Source organism: Solea solea, chromosome 4, assembly GCF_958295425.1.
Source record: "Solea solea chromosome 4, fSolSol10.1, whole genome shotgun sequence".
Classification (NCBI taxonomy): Eukaryota; Metazoa; Chordata; class Actinopteri; order Pleuronectiformes; family Soleidae; genus Solea; species Solea solea.
In genome coordinates this window covers 17,603,807-17,627,622 of record NC_081137.1, presented here as the reverse complement: position 1 = coordinate 17,627,622, position 23,816 = coordinate 17,603,807, and the positions used below count along the sequence as shown (strand labels likewise).

Below are 23,816 nucleotides of genomic sequence, written 5' to 3'. Positions count from 1 at the left end.
CCACCAAGGTTGTATTTGTATAGCACACACCCACTTTCTGCTGGGTTTATCACAGAATCTCACCTCAATATCTCTCTGCATTATCGAGATTGCCTCCAATGACGACAAGCCTTGTTTTTCCAACAGCAGAAAAGGCGGTTTGGCATTGGCAGAGAAGATTTTCATGGGCGCAACCCACATACTCGACTCTGCTGCTCACCACACAAATGCATTTTCCTTACATACAGTATGTAGCACCATGTAAAAGGAAAATAAACAGGCTTTCCAACGGTATAGGATTCATTGCCAAGAGGCATTGTTACGACAAGGAAATAATCGGCCAAACACAAATTTCCCTTTCCCAAAAAACACAAATACTTTGCACATTATTACATGACGATAGAGCCGCTGTCGGTAGAGAGATACATTTTAAATCGAGATTCCCTACAGGGATCAATATAGTATTCTGTTTCTAAAATGATTACATGTGTAATCAAAAGTTCCTGAAAGGAAGCAGCCCAATGACTGTCATTTGAGCACAGTGGAGTTACAGTGAGCGCTGCCCACTTTTTCCACAGAGGTTCCATTTCTTGGATTTCATCACAAACCCCAACAGAACTGGCGAAGCCTCTGGGAGGAGAGGTGAAACGTCTTCAAGAGAAAACCAACTCAGTGTGTTTTGGATCACTTGTAGTGCGTCGTCACTGCAAAGTTATGCCATTGTGTTTTTTGCTGTTCTACATTTTGATTTAATTTCTCTTTCGACGACATATCTTGTGTGTCCGCGTTCTGACGAGGGCGGTGTCGCGTTCACGTGTCCCGGTGCCGATTCCGCTGGGGTTACAACGCAGCAGATGATTCCATAGAGAGTAATGAGCTTTTGCAGACAAGAGGCCCAATTATAAACACTTGCTGCCCCCCCCCCCCCCCACACACACACCCACACCCATTTTCAAAGTGTGAAGCCCAAGGAGACGTGGAGTGGAATTCCAACCAGGATGATGAAAGAGAATCTAATGAATCAAAACCAATCCTATTAGTTCCGGCCCACATCTCCATACTGTGGCCTTTTCCTGCACAACAATCCACCGCATGATTTCACACAAGCTGGGGAACTGGGGGATTTCAACAGAGTGGGATAGGGTGTCGAAAACCTTTCAACCCTGGAGAGACTTGTTGCCTTTAATTGACCACATGATTGCCGCAAAACATGATCTTAGCCCCCCACTGAAAGTGCCACTGGGAAACCAGGGGCTTTAAGGCCAGTGAAAGTGGAGACGCTTCACCTGATAGTCAAGAAAGAAAGAGAGCGTTTACTGCAGTTTATTCAGGTTCACAGTGGTCGCTCTCTTTGCCGTCTGCAAACTCAAGGTCTTTGCAGTCCCTGAAGTCTGCGTCCACAAGATCTAAGAGTATTCCTCGGCTTCCTCTCTCGTTCTCACACACACTCTCTCACACTTCCTCACCCTTGTAATCTTTCTCTCTCTCTCTCCCCCCCCCCCCATCTTTTCTTGCTCCCTGTATCCTTTTCCTCATTTTATCTTTTGCTCCTAAACTCTGTCTCTGGGGAGTGGGAAAATGAGCAGAACAAAGCATGTGGGGGTATGAGGATCATTTGGAGCTGGGAGCTGGAGTCTTTGTAGCACAGCCAGCTGGACATATAAAGAGATGGGGGCGGGCGAGGTAGAGAAAGAGAGAGCAATGCAAGGGCAAAAGAGGTGTGAGGAGAAAGCTCGGGCAACGCGGTTGTGAAACTGCAGAGGGGACCGGGGCTGTGCTCCTCTCTGCTAGATCCCGCATTCAGATGCACTCAAGCAGAACTTCTGGATTTCCATTCACATCCTCTGCCACCTCGCCCTCTGTTTGTGATATGGATACCGTCACCGCCCCACACACACACACACACACACACACATACGCAGCCCCCACGAAAACACTGGAAACCAAAAGATTCTCGGGGCAAAGTCAGTGCACTTATCCCGAAAGAATGCGATTCTGTTCGCGGTAAATCAAGCAGATGGCAATGTTTGCCGTCCTTTCACAAAGTTTGGTAAATAAGACTTGATGAGCGCTCTAAAATGAGCAAGGTGATTCAAATTCCTTACACAGGATTCATTCATGAGGGGGTTTATCAGCCAGGAAGTGGATTTTAGGTTTAGCGGGCGGGCATTTTTCACCAGGGATGGGGATATAATGTGGAAATGGAGTAGGGGACTTGTCATTCGAGTAACAAACTATGCAGTTTTGGTGCCAAAAAGGCCCTGCTCGGCTGTGCTCTTTTATGCACTTGTATATGGGTAGTGGATGCTATCTTGGCAACACACACCGGGGGGTGGAATCGCCAACATGGACGGTGGTGTTGCCTTGGACTTTTACCCCTCTCTCTCTCTCTCTCACTCTCGGGGTGGAATTACCCCAAATCTCTACCTCTCAGGGGGGATGATGAAGGCCCAGATTAGAGGTCAAATTGCTCACCAATAGACCTCTGTGGCTTGGACAGGACGCCCCATCGAGTGGGCCACAGATTGGCCCTATGGGGGGGGTTCCAGTTTGAAAGTGGTGAAGACATGATTGAGTATTGGACAGGCTTGCAAAAAGTAGTTCCTGTGCTGATCAAAGGGCACGGTCACAATGGGTGAACATGGGTGGCCGGAGTGCTTCACGGACCGCGCTCGGTCGGTGCACATGTGGACTGTTTTAGTATTTGTACAATGTGACACAGGAGGAGCAGCAGTAACACAGATGATACAGATAGATTTCATTCAGTTATTCAGTCATTATCCGCTGCATTATCTCATTGAGGATCACAGGGGTATAGCAAGGGGGGCCAATCCCAGCTGAAGGCGGGCTGCACCCTGGTCAGGAAGCCAGTTCATCACAACAACCATTCACACTCACATCCACACTTGAGGTCAACTTGGAGTCGGATTCTGCACTTGTGATGACTTCTTATAAATATTGTCTGGAATAATAACTGATATGGTACCTTTCAAACAAACCTTTAACTATGACTGTGTCCAAGTTAGAGCCGCAACTATCGATTATTTTGTTCCATAAAATGTCAAAAAAAACGTTAAAAAGAATGTTGATCGGTTGATTGGAAATGAGGCCGTTCTCAAATGTCTCCTTTTGTCCACAAACCGAAACGATTCTGTTTTTCATGATTTCTTTGTGATATAAAAAGTTCACAATTAAGAAGCGGAAACAATCAGAAATCTTATTTTGATCATGAAATCTAGTCCAATTCACTTGTTTTCGTATACCCACTGCACCACGTAACACAGTTTTAAAAGTTTACTCAGTGGAGAGCCTTATTGTCAAAGATAGTAGTATCACATCACTCTAATTAACATATATATATATACACGTACACATATATGTATATATATGTATATATATGTGTGTATATATATATATATATATATACATATACATATATACATATATACATATATGTATATATATATATATATATATACATACATAAAAAAAACATTGCATTGCATTGTAAGACAGGTAATAAATAGTGTGTATGCAATGGCACAACTCTTTGTTCCACTAATGAGAACATGAACACAGAAAACAAGGGGAGAATGAACATTAGCATATAGAAACAATTAACATACAAAGAACAAAATGAGTAGGAAGCAGTGGATACTAATCACCTTCTCACTATTCATGTATTAAGTAAATGTAGAAAAAGCAATCTCCCTATGTCCAAGTTATTTACAATCTGTATATCCACCCAGTGCCTATAAGTAATCATACAAATATATATATATATATATATATATATATATATATATATATATATATATATATATGTACATGTATATATAAGTTAAACAACAATAAATACATAAATCAGACACAAAACAGGATGTACATTTCACTTTAACACTCTGGACGTTTAAAATAAAACACTAAGCACAGTAAAATATAGTAAACAGAGAGAGAGAGAGAGCACATTTACAGCCCTGGTGACGGCGTAGTTAATAATATACACCTACACTGAACAGAGATCCCACCTGCTGAGTGAAATGGCTTGCTGTGTGAGAAGTGTGTTGCACACACACACACACACACACACACATTGCAGTGAGAGCTGCACTTCACAGCACCAGCTCCACTGGAGGCATTTTGCTTAATGTGGTATATAGGGGACAAAGCAGAGAGTTGGACAAAAAAAAAAGAAAGATTTCAGTAGTAGATTTTTATATTATATACATATTATATATACAGAATAATTTGTTGTACAAACAAATGGTTTCAGGTTTTTCACAGAGTATGAAGTGAGGTGTGCAATACAGGAAAATGCTGTCTTCTCCCACGCTGGGTGTCCACTCAGACTGATTGTGCCTCAAATGGAAGCAGAAGGGTTGACCCGGTGAGCCCAAATGATGTATGAGACTCATACTGTGCAGACGGACAGCTACAAATTTGCTTGGCTAGTTGACTGGTGGGAGGTTAGTGGTAGTGAGTGGCGGGGGAGAGAGGGGGGGTTGGATTGAGTTGAGAACAGAATGAAAGAAAGAGAAGCTTTTTATGGCAAATTTGTCCCCCTTTTTTTTAACAAAGTTGTTCATTAAATATAACAGGAATTCCTCTGGTGTGATCATTTACATCTGGACTCGAGTGCAACACAAAAGGAAGATTGAAATGTGGGCAAATAATAGGACATGGAAGTCAAAATGTACTCCTTTTTACGGTGAAATACTCTCTGTTTATTTATTGATTTAGTGCAAAAAAACCCTGTTCTGCCACATTTATTTAGTTACTTCTTAGTTGACATTTGATTGATGAAAGTGAACTGACTTGGGGAAACAAGCCTCGCTGTGTTACGCCCCCTAACCCCCTTGTCCTATGCCGGCTGAATGGCAACAGACAAGACAGTACCCCTTGGTCCCCTTCTCCTCAATATGCGCTCAGCTTGAGGTCTGAAACTTGTTTTTTGATCACCCCCCCACCCCCCAAATTTCTCCCTCCTCTGGAGGAAAAAAAAAAGGGTCCCACAGAGGAGGGTGATGGGGAGACCAGACCAAGAATAGCTAAATTAAAGAGGGAGGGAAGAGGAGCTCACAGCCATGAGTGAAGAATATGAAGAAAACGTAGAGTTAAACTATCTCAAAGTGACGGCTGGTGCTTAGGACAGGTCCCACAAGCTGAATTTCTCTGATGGTTTGGATGGTACACGCGGCGGTCAAAGCTTCTGCTCTCGCATCCATGTGGTGCTGACCTGCAGCCTGAAGATGCGAGTGAGTGCGTGGCTTCTCTGCGTGTCCTGGCTCTGCACCTGGGCGGCGTACTCGCCCAGGTGCACGTGCCAGGACGCATGTCCGACAGAGTCGGGACTGGCGAGGAGGTCAAAGACTCGGGTCAAGGAGCATGTCCGTCACGACGTCAGGCAGCAGCAGCACACTGTGCACAGACACAGGCCGCTGCGTAGAAAAGGTGAGTCCTTTACCCGCACTGTTTTTGTCATTCTAGGCCCCTACATATCACCAATATGTGGAGTATAATTTGAAATGTAAGTTATATATATATAAAACAAGTAAACATAAATACATCTGCATGAATCTGAGTCTTAAACCTTCAGCTTTGATAACACCGACATGACTTCCTTGTTGTTCTGTGCCCCCCATCAACCCAAATGCTCCATGTGCAGAAATTGTAAGTAGTAATTGCAAAATGATCAGCTAATTAATCCTCATTTATTTCAAAACCAAAACAGTGGTATAAAGTATAGAGTCCTACGGTCAGGACCAAATGTGTTGCCGGACAAAGGCATTGTCTAGTTATAAGTTAAGAATATTATCTGAAGAATAAATCCGTTTTTCCTCCTTGTTCACTGTTCACCGGGGTATTTGCCAGTATATGATAAATGTTTGGGCAGCGAAGCGTCCCACGGTGACGTCTCAACAAGCTGCTGTTGTAGAACAAGAACATTACAGGAACATTCCAGCTGGAGCCTCATAGAAACCGAAGCTAATGTGTTATTTCTCTCATGCCAGCAGCTCAGCGTGTATAAGCATGTGCCCCATAATTAGGATAAGTTAGTGAGGTGAAAGTGGGATTTTATTTTTTTCCCACTGAGGGCAAATTTGTGTTTTAAAACAAATGAAAAATAAAATGAAAAAATGAAAAAGAAATGTATCCTACTGTACCTTTTTAAAATTAAAGTGATGAAACTAACTGTCTTACCTCTAAGGCTACACGTTGCAGTATGGCATGAGATTAAATTAAATTAAATCTAAGATTAAACAAGTGAATTAGAATTGGATTTTAAGTCTATAATCTACTTGAATAGGGATGTGCAGTAAGTTCAAAACACCACGCGTGCATGTTGTGGTTAAAATTCCCCTGATCAAACACATCTGAATTACACTCTAAATTGACTCTGGAGTCTCTTTTTATCACATTCCTCACCAAAGCTGACACATTCTTTTCTTTTATTTATTTATTTTTTTTTCCTTTAACGCCATCCCGCCCCTCCTTGCCTACTCCCAACACTTCTCCTGACCTTTGGTCCGCCGCCTGAAAGGGGTTCCTTCAGTCGCCACATCCCAGCACAGAGCCATTCCTATGAGTTGTGTTTAGCCCGGGACTCATCCTTCATCCTCTCTAAAGCTTTTGTTGTCGGCTGAAAGCTGGCCGATGCCGGGGCCATCAAGCCCAAGTTGTTGGATCAATATAAACATCCATCACTTAGCCCGGCCCTTTCTGAGCCTCACAAAGAACAGTTCACTAAACAATGCTTTATTTACGGGAGCCATTAGAAGGAATGAACTAGTGCTAGTCCACTTACTTCTCCCGCTCCAATTTCCTTTGCTGGGATGGAAGCAACTCAGTGTGCTTTTATAAACTTTACACTATCTTATAATGGATTAAAGTTCTACGGCCTGTGCGGCTGTTTACTTGTTTTTACAGTCAGCGTACAATAAGCCAATGTTAACACTTTATGCTCAAAGGAAATTGTACAACATATTTTAGAAAGCTATTATACATCAACACGGCCATTATAAACAGACGCCTAACTCACTAACAGTTTTAATACTGTGTGGAGTCATTAGGTGAGAGATACATAGTTTCCTTCTATTGTTAAGAAGCAAGGCAGACTCTGAACTTCCTGTTTTATGGAACTGTTGACAGAACTGCTGCCACATATTTAAAAAAGAAAGAGAGAAAAAAAAACCCACACAGGGTGTGAAGATGACGAACATGGAAACGTCTACATCATTTGGTTAATATAGATTTGAAATCATTTGAGCCATAATTATTAGAGATAATCTGAGTCCTTATTTAATATAAAAGTTTGTAATTTATTCAAATTGTTGTTATTTTTAACAATGATTTTAAGAAAGCAGAGCTGTGGGATTCAGAGTTAAACAGCTGGATTACCTAATGGAATAATATTAGTAACGTTTGTTTAACGTTTCATTTGAAAAAAACAAAACAAAAAAACATTGCTTTATTGATATATTCATCAATGGCCGTTTTGTTTGGATTTTAAATTACACTTTCCGTCATTAAAAACTCATTGATTTAGCACACAGGTTCAAATAAGTTGTCCCCAACTTACTGCGCCTGTCAAGTCTTTGTCAGAAAGCAGAAAACACCGGCAAATTCACAATAAAAGCACAAACTTTCTTTTTGCAAAACAAATAAACCCATTAGGAACACACTGTTACAAAACCAAATACAACACTGACTCATTTTTTGACTGCATTTTCATTTTATATTGTTTAAACTGTGTCGAGTTCAGTAAGGTGGAATGTTTTATCGGGACGACTTTTACATTGAAAAGTCATCCAACAGGAAACAAACGTCACCGTGACATCTTGACGATGGTGGTGTGTTCACGGGACACGAGAGGGAGCGGTATCGTTTAAGTGTTGTCATTATGGAAACTATATTTTTATGTTTATAATGATTGATAAATTAATTTTTAAAAGTCTTGTCACCGCTGAGAACAAATTCATCGATGAGAGCGACATATTCGCTCAGGTTGCGCGTCATATTGAGCTAATTTAAGTTATTAATTAGCTAGTTTGGAAAGTATCTCAGTGAGGGTTTACTTCACTTTCAAGGATGGACGTACGAGTTTTCATGAGCATATTCTTGGTATCGGGTAAGTACGTTTGAATCATATAGTATGTGTGGAATTTACACTAACGATACCAGTTAAGTTAGAAAACTGAAATATTGCTTTAAATAATTTTGTAATTTTCACTCAACGTTTGAACAAAGTTACACGTGTCATGTTTCAGACCTAATAAATACATTTAGACTCCTGTTTTAACGTGAAATTCATATTAATTGGAGTATAGGGTACCGACAAAGGCACATAAACATAGCACAGCACTAATGATTGTTTTAAAACATCTTTGGCAGAACCACTTGAGCAGCACACTTTGTATATACAGCATAATATAATAATTACTATACATAACAGTTTTGAACTCTAAATTCTTTGGGAAAACACTTCCCCTTGAGAGAATAAGTTGACCATGTCGCAGTGATGTTTTGGTTCCACCTTTTTGTTCTACCCACAATGTGAAGAGACACAGTGACAATGAGGTTAAACAGGCTATTTTGGCTGGAAGTTGAAGGCATTTCCATCCATAGTGAATGAATGGCCAGGCAGCCAAGCCCCTTTTCTGGTCCCTGCCCATGCAAGGCGGCCAAAACTATTTGTCTAAATTAGGATTACATCTATTTCAAAAGGTAAAGCTTTTTTTTTTTTTACATTCTGGTAAAGAAATCTTTCTTTTTGGCACCATTTTATATTTCGCAAAGGATTTGTGCGTGCTACACATGGTTTGAGACTCCAAAAAGTTCTCCCACGTCTTTTGAGTCCATATAACTGTAAATACATTTTTTTATGTAGGAATTTCTTTTTAACAGGAGTGTCAGGGGGGAAAAAAATCCTTTGTTTTGTCCGGATGTGTCGTTGAAGGGGGTAGTTCCTGTGTGCTTTTGTTGTGGTCGATGTCCCTGAGACCTTCGAGCCTCCTCTCCTATCAGGAAGCTGATCGCAGTCTCCCGGTTTCCTTCAGCGCGGTCATCCTAGGAAGTTCAAACAATGGCATTCCACTGCTGTTGGCTGCCAACAGACATTGTTTGTTGGTAGCACTGTTAAGCTTGTTTGTTGTGGATGCTCAGTTGCCATCTTAACGAACTTTGAGGTGGTGATTTAATGGAATATTTTGATATTAAAATAACCAGTGTTGGGGGTCCTGGTCTTCTTTATTCAATATGGTTTAATAGGACCAAATTCATACAGTATGTCCTTTGCATTTCATCACCCTCAGCTTTCAGAGTTCATGCAGAGGAGACGCCGCCCCGCATCGTCCACCACCCCTCTGACGTGGTCGTGAAAGTTGGGAATCCGGCCACGCTCTCCTGTCGAGTGGACGGCAGCCCCAAGCCAACCATCGAGTGGCGGCACAACGGCCAGCCCCTGGAGACGGTGAACGGAGACGAACACTGGCAGGCCATGGTTTTGTCAGAGGGCAGCCTCTTCTTCCTGAGTGTTGAAGGAGGCGGGCAGGGGCAGTCACACGAGGGTGTCTACACATGCGTGGCCAGCAACAGCGCGGGGAAGGCCACCAGCCGCAATGCATCGCTGTATATCGCAGGTTAGGTTGGGGGCATAATACAGAAGGTTCACTACTACTGTAGTATGTTTTTAATAAAAAGCATCCCTCACTCATTTTCAGAGTTTAGGCTTTCTTGTTGAATTTTTTATTTATTTATACAGTCAATGCAGTTTTATTGATGACTCTGTGTTGTTGCAGTGTTGAAGGAAGAGTTTGTTGTGGAGCCCACTGATGTGGAGGTAGCAGTGGGGGAGGTGGCTGTCCTAAATTGCGAACCTCCGTCTGGACACCCTGAGCCGAACGTCATGTGGAAGAAGGATGGCCGGCCGATCAACAGCAGTGACCACCACTACACTGTAAGAGCCCACTCTCTCTCCCACCCATGATCTCATGAGCAGACCTTTGAGACATCCACCCCCACTATATTATGTTTTTTTAAATCGATAATAATAATAATAATAATAATGAATGCAAAATTATTCCTTATTATTTTCTGCATGATGAATTTTGAAGGTCTAATAAGGGTAATATTCCCATCATTGTACAGGGAAAAGGAACGAACAAAGGGATCAAACAGCCACTAAAATATGCAGAGCAGCACACATTTATAAATTATGAATGAATATCCACCAAAACACTTAAAATACAGCCTGTAACTAAGAGAAAATTAGACGGGAGTCCCATAGGTTGCTGAAGTAAATAAATAATCATTCCTCATGCTCACAATTTTCGCCGTTTAAGTTTCGAACCCATCAAGAAAAAGATGATCATTTTAAAACCGAATAAACAACAACAACAGTCTTTAAGCAATTTATTAAAGTATTTATTTTACGATTGCCGTGGTTCTGAAGGTAGAGTAAGACCATAGACTGTACCAAAAACTGACATAGTGTAACTTTATGAAAAATAAAGCTTTGGAAGAACGACGTAAGTAGCAGTTAGCCACCAGGGGGCGACTCCACGGGTTGCAAAAGTGGAGGTTAATGGTCTTGATAGATTTAGGGAAATAGAGAGATGACAAAGCATGGCACATCTCAGTGTGATTGACTACTGGTATTGTCCAGTAGGTGCCTGGTGACACTGGCTTCAAAACAGGAGTCTGTTTGGCAACTGGAAGCCTGCATCAATATTTTTTAAATAATATTTATGGGCAAGACACTGAACCACAAAATGCTGCATATAAATGCACAGTACTGACTATTTTCCATCTAAAGTGTGAGTGTGTCAACTTTAAATCAAAGCTGTTCTTTTATGTTACCAGTATAATCAATTCTATTATTCTGAAAAACAGCGACAGTACTATTGTGATATTTTCCCACAGTTAAGACTCTATGGGCTCATGAAACAGCATTGTTTCTATAACTGCTGCCCATGTAGCACATACTGCATTGCATACATGAAAGATATTAATGTCCCAGCTTTCCAATCTCCCCTCTCACAGAGCAGCTGGAAATCTTATCTCACACTGACCGCTTATAGACACACACACACACACACATCACATGTGAAGATGCTGTAATGTGTACAGTATGTAACTTGTTTTTTCCCTCCACTATCTTGTTTGTGCTGCAGGAGCTGAGTGGGAAGCTCATCATCGCTCCTGCGGAGAAAAACCACTCCGGCGCTTACGTGTGCGTGGCCAGTAACACTGAGGGAGTGAGGGAGAGCAGAGCAGCTCGGCTTTCTGTGTTGGGTGAGCCACGTGTGAAATTTGAGGTTTTTCTTCCCACTGAAGTAGAAAAAGAAAAAAAAAGAAAAGCATTCGCTCACTCAAGTCTGAGCAAACATCTTCCTTCCTTAGGGTGTAAACTGGCAGCAAGAGGTTGCCGTGTTGCAGTGATTTAAAGCGCCTGAAATGATTAGTCTCGCCGCAGAAACGTTGTGTTAATCAGATTAACCTGGGGGCTAAATATGTCAAGTATGAAAATGTGAAATGTAGTTCTCAGTATCGTGGCCTCTGTAGATTCGGTGAGGAAAAACACTTGTATCTAGAATATTCTCAAGAGTTTACACAGTGAGAATATACAAAAGTTTGGTGCAGGACAAGGTGGTGCTGGAGCCAAGAGCAGGCAGGTGAAGGCAGTAGTAGGCAGTTTAACAGATTATTGAAGTTCTGAGCACAGGAGTTAACACGAGCAGAGCACAAGTAAATCATTAAACACTAGAGAATCTTCAAGAGAGAGCCGCGATGTTGACCACACAGAGCTCTGTAACAGTCTGAAGACAAGAGGCCAGAGAACCAGGAAATAAGGAGAGGCTTGATGCAGGTGTGCTCCCGCCGCAGGTGACCTGATTGCCTGCTGAGGCGAAGGCGGGGCATGACGCCTTTATTACAAGAAAAGATTATCTCTACACAAACAAAACTAAAAAAATTTGAACGCATTTGAGCTCATTTATTCTTCTACAGCCAAACCTATGATGGTGCTGAAGCCGGAGAACGTGTCAGTGAGGACGGGGGAGTCGGCCCACTTCTACTGCCGAGCTAAAGGTGACCCTCCACCGTCTGTGGTGTGGAGCAGAGAGCAGGGGTCACTGCCCAATGGCAGGTAATTAAAATGTGACGAAATACACTCTGTTTGCCGCTGAAACTATACATTTTACCTAGTGACTGACACATACAGTTCCATATACACTTGTTAAAACCTTCCTTAGGGCTCACTTCTTACCATACACTCTGGATCTCTCATTTTTTTATGTAGTATTTATCCCGTTTCCCGTTATTTTCATGTTAATTTTTTTTCATTTTCAAACACAGGTACCTTGTAAATCCAGACCAGACTCTGCAGATCCATTATGTGACAACTCAGGACGCTGGGAAGTACGTCTGCACGGCGGTCAATGATGTAGGTGTGGTCACCGCCAGTGCACAGCTGCTGGTTGAAGGTGAGACGATAAAAGTCACAAAAACAAAGCGAGACAGAGGATCTTATTGAGCATGACTGTGATATTTGTCCTTATTATGAGTCAGAAAATAAGATGAAGGAGCTTAAAAACTCAGTGATTACTGACTGACTAAAAAAGAAATCACAGCATCCCTCATCTAGTGTCCCGACACTGATTTCAGATTGTACTGATAAAGCAACAAAGTGTGGGATAAGATATTATAATCAAGTTTAATTGTCATGTCTATTATTATATGAAATTAAGAACTATTTTCTTTTGATCACCTCAGAATAAGCCTTTCCTTTTCCTTGGGAGGGCTTTTCATATTTTATGCTAACTGAAGGCTGTCATAGTTTCTCATATTCACTTGGACGGGGACCATGAGGAAAAAGCTATTAAGTCGGGCTGCAATATTAATTTCACCCCTAGATGCCACTAAATCTACACAGCGGTCCTTTTAATGTGTAAAGTGGGGAACACGGAATGATGGAACGCCACTCGGGAGACCCGGTTTAATGAAACCTGTTACCGTTGCAGTCCAGAGACGCACAACCTTCAGTAATTAGTTAGTAGATTGGCATATTGTGCACACGTTACACAAAGCACAAGGTAATTAGAGCAAGAACTAACAGCCTATACATGTTAATAGTTATAATTATCAGCAATATTGGCTTGTAACCAGAGAGTTGCCGGGTAGAGTCCCTACAAAGTGAAGGGCTGGGGGTTAGCCCGGAGCAAGGTACCAAATCCTAATTGCTCATTGTTAATTGGACAATCTAAATTGACCCTTGCGACATCCTTGTGTGTGGTTTCACTCTGTTCCTTTGTAATGAAGCTTGTCTTACGTGTTTTTGTATTTATTTATTTGCTCCAGAGGCTGCCAGCACTAAACAGAAAGACCTTCACAAAGAGCTGTCAGCTCTGCGAGTGGCTCTGGAAAATGTCACCATTGTGGCCCCTGGGTCCAACATATCCCAAGTACAATGGAAGGTATGGGGAGGAAAGTTGAACTCTGAGAGTTTCAGATACACATGAATATGTGAACCATGTGTTTTCCCCTCTCTCTCTCTGTCTGTGTCCAGCTCCAGTTCCTCCCTGCCCAGCCACATTACCTTGATGGCTTTGAGGTTCTCTATCGCTCCCTGCTGCCCGCCAGCTCAGAGTGGGCAGCCAAGAAGGTGACGCCACCGGGTTTCCAGACTCAGGTGGGCCCTTTAAAGAGAGGCTACAAGTACGAATTCAAAGTCCGTCCCTATGGCAGCAACTTGTATGGAAGGGAGAGCAACACGCGTCACCTCAGAGTCCCAGAGATGGGTGAGAAATTGTTTAATTTAAAAGGAAATCATGTCCTTTTTATTTCCCATTTTAATTCTTATATTTTAAAGTATATAACAGGCATGTATGGGAGATAACTTTTATTGTGCAGTTCCCAGTGCTTCTCCGCTGGCTGTGTCCATAACAGTGAGTCATGAGCAGAATAACACCGTCCACCTGAGCTGGGAGCCTCCTCCACATGAAACCCACAATGGTATCATCCAGGGTTACCAGGTAATAAACCTTCTGGGCTCTCAGATGTGTAGCATCGCCTCCTGAGAATGAATTACAGAGCGGCGGTAAACTGTTTCTCCTTCTCAGGTGTGGTGTGTGGATTCTGAGGAGCAGCAGTACCAGAACTGGACAGTGAATAGTGGACAACACAGCCTCGATATCTCTGCTCTGAAGCCAGGGAAACGTTACTGGCTCACCATTGCAGCTGTCAACGGCGCTGGAGTTGGAACACAGAGTGACCCTCATGGATTTGTCATCAGTGAGCACTGCAGGGAAATCTAAATTGATCATTTATGTGTCGTACCGTGACGTTGTAACTCATATTTTCTGCATCCTGTTTGTTTTTCAGACTCACACATCGCCGGTCCTGCCGAGTCCGACAGCCAAAGACGGGATCTGTCTCAGGTCTTGGCCCTGTTTCAGGACCCAGTGTTGATTGGGAGCATTGGCGCCCTCCTGTGGTGTATTCTGATGGTTGCAGCCGTCTGCTTGTTCAGACGCCACAGCGGGACGGGTCTGATGCCGGGACAAGGCAAGGGAAGAGGTTTGTTTCATAAAGTTTTAAGTGGTGATTATTGGAGAGATTTAATCGGCCCACTAAATCTGAAGGACACCAAGTCATCGAGTCGTGCTAAGACATTTTTTTCTTTAGGTTTGCACAGACTGGCTGATGAAGACCTCATCATTAAACACAGGTAAGGACATGGCTATTGTAAATAGGTTGTTATGTAATATGTTAAATGTGATAATTATGTTTAATGTACAGTAAATCTCAGTGATTTTGTATTTGTAAGTTAGTGTAAATTACTTACTTATTTTCATACAATATTTGTATGGTCTCTGTATCAAATGTACCTTTGGATATGTGTTTCCTTGCTTTTAAAAAGGATGGCAGCTCCAGACTCCCCATGGATCTCTGGAACCTGGAGACCTGCCTTCAGCCAGAAGTACCAGGACTTATGGGCCCAAGGTCAGAAACATCCAGGCATCAGGAGCACCAGTGAGTGTTAATGTGATCAGTGTGTGTGATTATATGGTCTTATATGTCGGGCTGCAACTATCGTTCCGATATTCTGGTAGTTTTGTTGGCAAAGAGCTCTGAAATCATGACCTCCTTGATAATAATATTATTTATTGATCTACTTGGATGTGCTGATGCAGGATGACATCACTAAAACAATGTGTCAGTGGATTAAAACAATACAAATACATTGAAGGTTTTCTTTTCCTGGTTCTGGAGTGAAATACAACTATGGAGAGTGAACCTCCCATACCGTTCATACAGTTGATGCGCAGACTGTTCAGTATGTGTACTTTGTTTCTTTAGGCCTCCCAGTCTCATCGAAGAAGGACCCCAACGGCCTGGACTCGGTCGTCCCCATCGTGACTGACAACTGCAGCGTCTACGGCACTTTCTACGTGGACCTGATGGGCAACGGCCTCAAGACCTTCAGCAGTCCCAGGTGTCGGCCCAAAATGCCTCACAGTCTGCCACATCAGCAAGGAGTCGAGACCATCCAGATATTCTCCCAGCCCGTAGCGAAGAGCTCGCCGCTCGTAAGCCGCGAGGCGCTGCCATGGAAACAGGCCATACGTCCGCAGCCCAAGATGGGCGTGCTGAGGGAGTCGAGGGAAAAGATCCACACCAAACAAGGTGAGTAGTGGTGGATGTTGAGAGTGTGATTCTCCACTGTTGGGAGTTTTTTCACTGTATTTTTTTATACTCTTCGTGGTTTATAACCATGTTATTTTAAATGGTGAGATCACCAGTGTGATTACTGTATTTTACAGGGTTCTGCATTGTTATTTTGTAGCGTTATTGTGTAGCTACTGTAGCAGGTGTTAAGTCCATCTATGGTGAGAACAGGATTTCACTGCCTAATCCTAAAACCTATGTCTTTTTCAGGTTTTGAGCATGAATATTTGGATGAGAAACTTTTTGGTTATAAGTTATATATTTTAAACCTGGAACATCTGACAATATGTTTGATAGCACTCAATTCCAGGACTTTTTTTCTTCTTCCCAGAGTTGCATGCAGTCAACAGCGTCCCCATACTGTCAACCAGAAACCAGGCCTGTCCGTCCAGTTTCTACAAACAGAGACTCAGTCACATACCACCAGGTCGACATGGTATGGCAGATATCTGTACACTGACTTCACTATTTCCTCAACTCTTTTCTCAGAAACAACATGGAATAATAGTTTCAGTTGATTTCTCCGATTTCGTTTTCTGTGCAGGTGGAAACCGAGTGTGCGGGGAAGCTGGCGTCTGTCCTCGGCTGCTGCATTACTCCGCATCGGTGCACCTAGTGGACATGCTGCCCCCGCCACCTCCGATGCCCACAGACAACATCACAGACTCACACAGCCTGACGTCAGATGAAGGGTAAGACTTGACGCAGCTGGTCGAGAGAACTGCACCATCTCTTTCTGTTCAGCCTCGTGTAGGACGAAACAGCAGTTTATTTGAAGACTGAAGCACACGGGCACCAGGACAATTAACATTTATTAGAGCTGAATTGATGCAGCTCTTGCTTGCTCACTTTTGTGAAGAGATTTTGGTCCTTGGTATTAATTATAGATATCTGAAATTGGAATTATATATAATACAGAAAGAGCTTGCAGGTATCTGTAATGGATAAAAATAAAGTATGCTTTAATATGTTTTAATATGATAGGAGAAAATAAAGAATCCCTTCAATGGTGTAGCTGCATCATTGCCTTTGTAAAGCACAGAAGCCATGTGCTAATTTACATATAAAGGTTTATTTTCTTTAATCAGGGGCCACTTCTACTGTTTATGCTGCTGCTTGCATGTGTAAACAATTAACCGTAGTATGTCAATTTTAAATGAATACAAATAGATTTACACCATTGTCAAAATGAATTCCAAACAATGCTGATAAAGCTATCGGCTCCACACAACTCTCTCTGTAGTTCTCCGCATAGCGGTTGTTTATATCTCATGTCGCCTGGTGACATCTTTGCACTGCACACAGGAAGTGATTTAAGTTATTTTATGTTATTTCAGAGCATTGGTCCAACTGAACCAGCAGCTTTATTTGAATATACTCTGAATACCTGTGCTTTGACTTCGGTCACACTTATGTCGGCTTCAGCTTTGTACATGTGTTAATTTGCCCTTCTGTAGAAGACAGCGACAGAGTGCCAACACACCGTTTCCTGATATTGTTCCCTATTTTACGAGACGGTACATTTATGCACCTTTTACTGCTTTGGGCAATTAAAAAGGTACATATATTTACTTTAAAGATCAATGATCATCCTTAAGGATGTTATATTAGGCCAGATTGTACCTTGGGGTACATAATTGGACGTGTAATGTAGCCCTATTTCTGACAGCAAGCATAAGCAGAATAAGAACACCAACAACAACAAAAAGAACATCAAAATGTTCATCTCTAATCCCTCTACATGTGTTTTTTTTGTTTTTTTTTACCAGTTCCAGTCGTTCTACAAAGCTCACAATGGACACGGGCTCTCTCCAGTCAATGTGTCCTGCATCAGGACAACGTGAGCAGCCAGGTCTCAGCACTAACAACAACAACAACAACAAGAGATGCCCCTCCCACAGCCAACAATCTACTGCGTCGTATTCCATGTCATTCGATGAAGAACACAGTGGCACACTGACAACACAGGAAGCCACTCAGTATCTGGAGCTGAGCCCTAAACCAGAAAGATGCAGGTAGAATGTGGTAATAAATATGAGCACAACTTTGTCGCCGTGATCTTATGTTTAGTTTCAAGCTAACCACTTCACCACTCTCTGTCTGCAGTGTTCTGCCTGAGCAGCGTCCCTTCCTGACGTCCACCTTCGCTCCAAACCTGGGCTTCATGCACAGGCCAGTGCATGCCACTCGACTGGAGGACGACCTCGCATCTGACGAGCCTGAAGCTCCACCCGTCCACCTGCGGCGTGCCCGCCTCCAGAGCACGCCGTCCTCCTGCTACAGCGAATGGGACAGCTCACTGTGGAACACGTGGAGCACAGCCACGGATGACAACATGGCCAGCGCCCGCACCAGCCTCATCAGCTCCGTGGACAGCTGCTACACAAGCGACAGCGCACACTTCGCCCACCTGCTTGCCGTGGCGGCAGAGACAATGAGTGGAGCTTCATTGTCAGGTAAGCAGAAATTGTGTTATTGTATCATTAAAAAAAAGGGTCATTTTAGTCATCACTCTTAGTTTTGGTACATATTTAAAGCATCAAGGTCTTGTTTTACTCAGACTATTGCAAAATAATCCCACCGATGGCTTGGCTGTTCATGCAGGCTCCAAGGAGCGGCGCATGTAGCCTAAATCTGGAATATTTCAAGGAAGAATAAAAACATGAAGACATAAGTACAAAATACACTAATGTAATCAAGAGAAAATGTTTTAGCTTCTACTTAATTCCACTCTTTTGTCCTCTTTTATCCCTGTCTTAAAAGTATCATGAGGATGTTTGGTTATAGTTTATTGTTAGTTTATATGTCTTTGTTACATCCATGGGCCTTTTTATGCTTGTAGCATTATATTCTAACAATCATATATATATACATATATATATATATATATATATATATATATATATATATATATATATTATATAATAAATAATACTGTTCTGTTTAAATCACTGGAGCACTTCAAATTCACACTGGAGGATCCTGTCCTGTTGTGTTTATTACATTTGTCCACTAGATGGAGCCCTCTGTCTAAGAACAGTTCCATCTGGGTCCACACGGTGTTTTAGCAGACTCATGGAAAAGCTACAGAACACAGTGTCACACTTGTGACACATTGTGTGTTCTTGTCTATTTAAAGTATGTAAAAAAATACCAAATACTAACATTAAAGCAGGTTGGAGGTTACACACTGTTTCCACATCTGTGCAAACAAGCTAAATATATTGAACCTAATATCTAAGGTGGAACAAGGCAATTACTTAGGGCCTTTCAGTAAATTGAACCTGCAGATGAGTCATCCTTCCCTCTGTGTCACTTCATCAGTCACCATGCTCTCCCTGGAAGGCACCATCCAGCTTTCTCCCCCCCCCCCCCCCCCCCACATTTCCCCAACTTTCTCTTTCATCTGTCATCTGCCTCGGCTTTTTTTTTCTCTCACCAAGACCAAAACCCTTGTGTGTGTGTGAGTGTGTGTCTTAATGTCTTTACACACAAGATGCATTTTTGGTACAGTGAGCGTTTTGTTCTGGCTGTTTTGTTTACACAGAGAAAAAGAGTCTTCTTATCCAGGTCATAGTTCTCCAGGAGACATTGAGTCAGTTTGGACTACCTCACAACTATTTTCTGTTCATAAAAGATATTCAAAATCACAATTAACCCATTTCTTCAACAGCAAAATCTGATGTTTATTACAAAAAAAAATATATATATATATATATATCTCTATATATATATATATATATATAGAGCGAGAGAGAGAGAGAGATATTAAAGGGTTGTGACATAATTGTGTGGTAAAGTAACATAGGCTGAACGTCAATAGTGTAATCTGGTCTGATTCCTTAGAGAGGCACAAACATAGATCTACGACTCATTTCTACCAGGGCATGTGAGCGGAGCAAGCATGGAGGAGGAGCAGAAGGGTCTCAGCCAGAGTGTGGACTGACACGTTTAAAAACAGGGGTTCCCACGGGTCCTCCCAAGGGCCTTGAATGTTTTTAGTCCAAGAAAGAAGTTGAGTTGATATTTAGGTGAATGTCTCCGGGCCACCGATGTGCCCTGGTTTGTTACGGCGCCACCTATTGTTTCATGCTCCCTGCGTTATTCGATGTACTTGTATTTGTAATTTCTAGTGATGTTTCGGACACTGTCTCTCTCCGCTGTTGCACAACAATGAGCGAGTAAAGCAAAGCAAGAGACAATAAATGACAAGATGCCTGTAATAGGTAATTACTCAAAGACTGACTTGCACATTCGGTCCTTGAATTTGAGGCAACTGGTCCTGGAAAGACCTTGAAAAGCCCTTACAATTTGATGGGTGTGGGAAAAGAAAAACCTGGAGCGTCAGCTTATCTCTCTGCCCAGTTTTGCTCCCACCGCGTGTCTGAAGCATGTCTGACCCAGTCTGGGTCCACACTAAAAATACCTAACAATACACAGACACATCCTGCTGCTCTTTGTTTTCCATTGTTTGCCAAGCTACAGTTAAAATTAAGTGGAGTTGTTTTTCTTCTTCTTTTTTAAAGCAGTGACGCTCTAAATGGAGCAGGGTAAAAAACTGGCCTTGTGTGGTGCTCTAATCAGCCAGCGGAGCGGTCCAATGCGTTGATGAGCTAAGATTTATTCAACTGCACAGACAATCGCTAGTCTTGGGTCAAAGGTGCTCCTCTAAAGAAGAAGAAGAAAAACAAAAAGGCCACTAGCCTGTGCTTTGAAATAAGAATGCAAAAAGGGGAGCAAAAGTGTTTTTTTTCCAAGATATACAGACGAGCAAATACTGTGTATGTTGATATTCTTAGAAAGTAGAATTCTCGGCTTTACGTTGACCGAAAACTCCCCACACTAAGGTTAGAAGGTTACGTCCTGGGACCTGGTTTGAGGGATAAAACCCAGTGTGGAATAACATGACATAAAAACAGTGCACTGGTGTGTTCCAGTTGTATTTTCACTGGCAGCGACTCCACAGCACGAAAACCTCGCAGCCTCCAACAAACCGCTATTATTCGTGGACAGCTCCGTTTCTCTGAGGTCTCTGAAATGTGCCAGTACTGCTCAAAATCCACAGAGCGGCTTGATGAGAGATGGCACCGTTAGTTCTCGTGCCTCGGGGGGGCTTTGTTGGAATAGTTTTATTTGCAGTGACAGACAGCTGCTTCAAAGCGGCTACGAAATTAGCTTCTCCCCGGAGAAGCAGCATGAAAGGTGCTCCTCAGAGGTCTCGAAAAAATGTTTACTTCTATCCGTTACCTTCACTGACGGCGAGAAAAGCTTTGCTGTTTTAATAGAACTCCACTCCTCTATATCCCTTTTCCTGTGTTTTAGATTTCTCTCCGCCGGCCTCCCCCCTCAGCGCCGTCATGTACCCGCCGTTCCACGCAGAGGGCGACTCGTTCGGCGAGCCGGAGCATGTTCCGGCGTGGGACTGGAGTATGGCCTGGGTGGAGGAAATGGAGGCCCAGTACAGAGCTCACTATCCTGGCAGAAGCACGAAACCCTTCAACACTTAAGGGAATAATGACGGAGGCAAACGCGAGCCAATCGTCTTTAGGAACACCTTGAAGCAGCTGCGTCATACAGTGCTTTTTTCTTTACTTTTATAAAAGTGCTGCAACCAATATTGAGGTCTGAGTAACTCGGAAATATAATTGGAGCTTACTCTTTGATGTTTCACCTCTGCTGCGGGAGCTGCACGTCTGCCAGTTACGTGTCTTTTTACAACTTTTTTCCCCAGTTTTACCTCAGGACAGGTCCATCTGTTTTTTTTGCATCCTTTATGTGACGTTCATTAAGTTGCCACAGTTTTGCTCTTCTCATTACAGGAGAGGATAATGAGACGCTTCCCTCAGGACGCTCTCAGCCTCCGTGTTCTTTTGAAAAGGCCAGAAAGACACGGAGACCGGACGTGAGACAGTGAGACAGCAGTCATTAGGGCAAAAGACGTACAAGAGTTCTCACAGGAGTTCGTCCGCACTTCAAACAGTCTTTTTTGTTTATTATTATTATTATTGTTATTATTCTCCTCCACTTAGACTTACCGCAGCGTAGTGATTTTGTACAGAATGATTTAAGGACGCATTGTAAATAATGCAGCATATTCGACAGATGTTATTTAAAGAGTTTTAAGTACGGTCACATTCTGAGAATTCTTTTATATTGTTATTATTATTATTCTTCTTCAATGGTCTTTTTTATTGTTTACCATGCAGCCTGTCCACATTTCACTCTTACGGCAGAATCCGTAAAAACGTAACTGTAGCTCACGAGAGAATAAACGTAGAACTTTTGTTTGTTTGAACGCACGTAGGATTTAAGTCATTTGATTTTAGTAATAAAGTATTTTTTAAAAGACTTTAAGGTGCTATATATATAAACATTTATTCAACATATGTATATATAAAATGACTTTTTTCTATTTCACTAATGTTAGTTTTACATTTTGGAAGAATTTGTGTTTCTTTTTTTCTAAACCTTACAGATGTGTTTTATAGTTTTGAATAAAAAGTTTGCTTTGGATTGAAGATGATTGTCTTAAGCTGCAGTGAGTACATTTTGTTGATATTCTTCTGCCTCCTTTATGTAAAAAAACTTTTAAACACTTTTTGTGGGCGCTTCATTGTGTTTTCAGTCGTACTCCAACCTGTCGGCAGCCGTCTCGCTAAAGCCTCCTCACACTACGAGATTTTCAAATCTGACTTCAGGGATTTGGGGAAACTCTCACAGAAACCCGCGTGATTTAACGTGACTTCGGAATATAAAACGGACATGGAGGCGGATGAAGTTGTACAAGTTACTGTTCTAAACAAAAAGTACGCAGGCATTTGTTTCCCGTGTCAACTCGCTCTCGTCGGTCGTGTCTGTTAATCCCTCAAACGACCGAAAAATGTGTCTCGATAATCCGTTCAAATCATCCTAAAATCAGAAGGCACCCACGGTTGTCTGGAAGGCCAGATCAGGACCGAATTCTGTTGCAGATTTAGCCAACGCGAGGACGCAGTTGCCTCTGTGTGTCTTGGCATAAAAGCGAATCACTTCTCGCTGCTCTGCAGCTGATAGCTGATACTCGGCAGTGTTTGACAGTGGTTTAAATCTAACAGACAGTTTGTTGATTTAAAAGTTACATAAAGACCCGTCAGAAACGAAGACGCCTCTTGGATGAGAAAACCCAAACAAGTCCAGTAACACCCGTGTCTACAGTCCTGAGAGGAGGCGACACACTTTTGGCATGTCGATAATTCCATAATAAACTTTCAGCATATCGTTTATCAACCTGACCTGACCTGAGAGAGAGAGAGCTACACTTCTGCACCTCCTCTTGGCCGTGAGTGCAGACTGGGGGGTGGGGGGGGGGGATCTAGCCTTGCAACGCGCCCAGACAAATTGATCAGTCGCAGGCCAGTCCAGAGAAAGACGATATTCTTCTATCGGCTCTTCTACGAAGCAGATTCTCTTACATGTGCTGTACCCTTCGATGTGAAGGTCGCGGTCACCCGACCTTCACAGGAGCTGCCTGTATTTGCAAAACAACCCAAAAAGTTGGACAATAAGCGGCAAAAAAAACTCTGAGCATTTCAGAAACGGACCGATTTCGTGGAATCACCTGGGGCTCGGGAGAAAGAGCCCTCCATCCCAAAATGTTAGTATTGAGTGACTTTACAGATAAGACTGTACTAAATATTTATGGAGGAAAAAAGCCCTAAGTTCAGGCACTCTTGTGTGGAGCAGGAACAAAATAATTACAATTATGGATTGCAAACTTTAAAGGCTTTCTAACCTCATATTTAGTACTTTTGTGTCAGCTCCACATAACTTTTTGATTTTGGTGTTGACCCTATTCTTCAAGAGCAATATATATATATATATATATATATATATATATATATATATATGTATATGTATAGACAGGCCTCAAACTCACCACTAGCCCTTATTTTCCCACAATTGGCTATTTTTAGTGTTGCTGCCTATTGCAGTTTTAAGTAGATTTGAGGAGGAACACTGACTCAACCTCCACACACACACACACACACACACACACACACACAGGACAGGATGTGTTTGCAGTTCCTTTTGCAGGAGGGTTTTTCCACTTAGCTGCAGGCCGCGGGAGGAAG

At 42.4% G+C, this 23,816-nt stretch overlaps 1 protein-coding gene across 2 annotated transcripts; it reads left to right on the top strand.

Annotated features, from left to right (window-relative positions):
* Positions 1-5,024: 5,024 nt before the first annotated feature.
* On the top strand, positions 5,025-22,309 carry robo4 (roundabout, axon guidance receptor, homolog 4 (Drosophila)). Of its 2 annotated transcripts, none has more exons than XM_058628369.1 (19): positions 5,025-5,430; positions 9,291-9,617; positions 9,777-9,934; positions 11,151-11,271; positions 11,986-12,124; positions 12,334-12,461; positions 13,336-13,451; positions 13,544-13,775; positions 13,888-14,009; positions 14,097-14,268; positions 14,359-14,553; positions 14,662-14,704; positions 14,897-15,009; positions 15,337-15,663; positions 16,037-16,141; positions 16,250-16,397; positions 17,475-17,720; positions 17,812-18,161; positions 21,028-22,309. In XM_058628369.1, exons 1-19 carry the CDS (start codon positions 5,229-5,231, stop codon positions 21,210-21,212), a joined length of 3,429 nt encoding a protein of 1,142 aa, XP_058484352.1. In that variant the 5' UTR covers positions 5,025-5,228; the 3' UTR covers positions 21,213-22,309. The 2 variants fall into 2 exon arrangements, with proteins under 2 accessions (XP_058484352.1, XP_058484353.1); XM_058628370.1 differs by lacking the exon at positions 5,025-5,430 and adding an exon at positions 7,804-8,107 and having other exon boundaries at positions 21,028-22,306.
* The last annotated feature ends 1,507 nt before the right edge of the window (positions 22,310-23,816 follow it).

Excerpts from the sequence above, each read along its gene's own strand:
- robo4 (XM_058628369.1), top strand. The coding sequence starts at position 5,229 with ATGCGAGTGAGTGCGTGGCTTCTCTGCGTGTCCTGGCTCTGCACCTGG. Across the intron at positions 14,010-14,096 it reads GTATCATCCAGGGTTACCAG|GTGTGGTGTGTGGATTCTGA; the intron begins GTAATAAACCTT and ends TCTCCTTCTCAG. Across the intron at positions 15,664-16,036 it reads AAAGATCCACACCAAACAAG|AGTTGCATGCAGTCAACAGC; the intron begins GTGAGTAGTGGT and ends TCTTCTTCCCAG.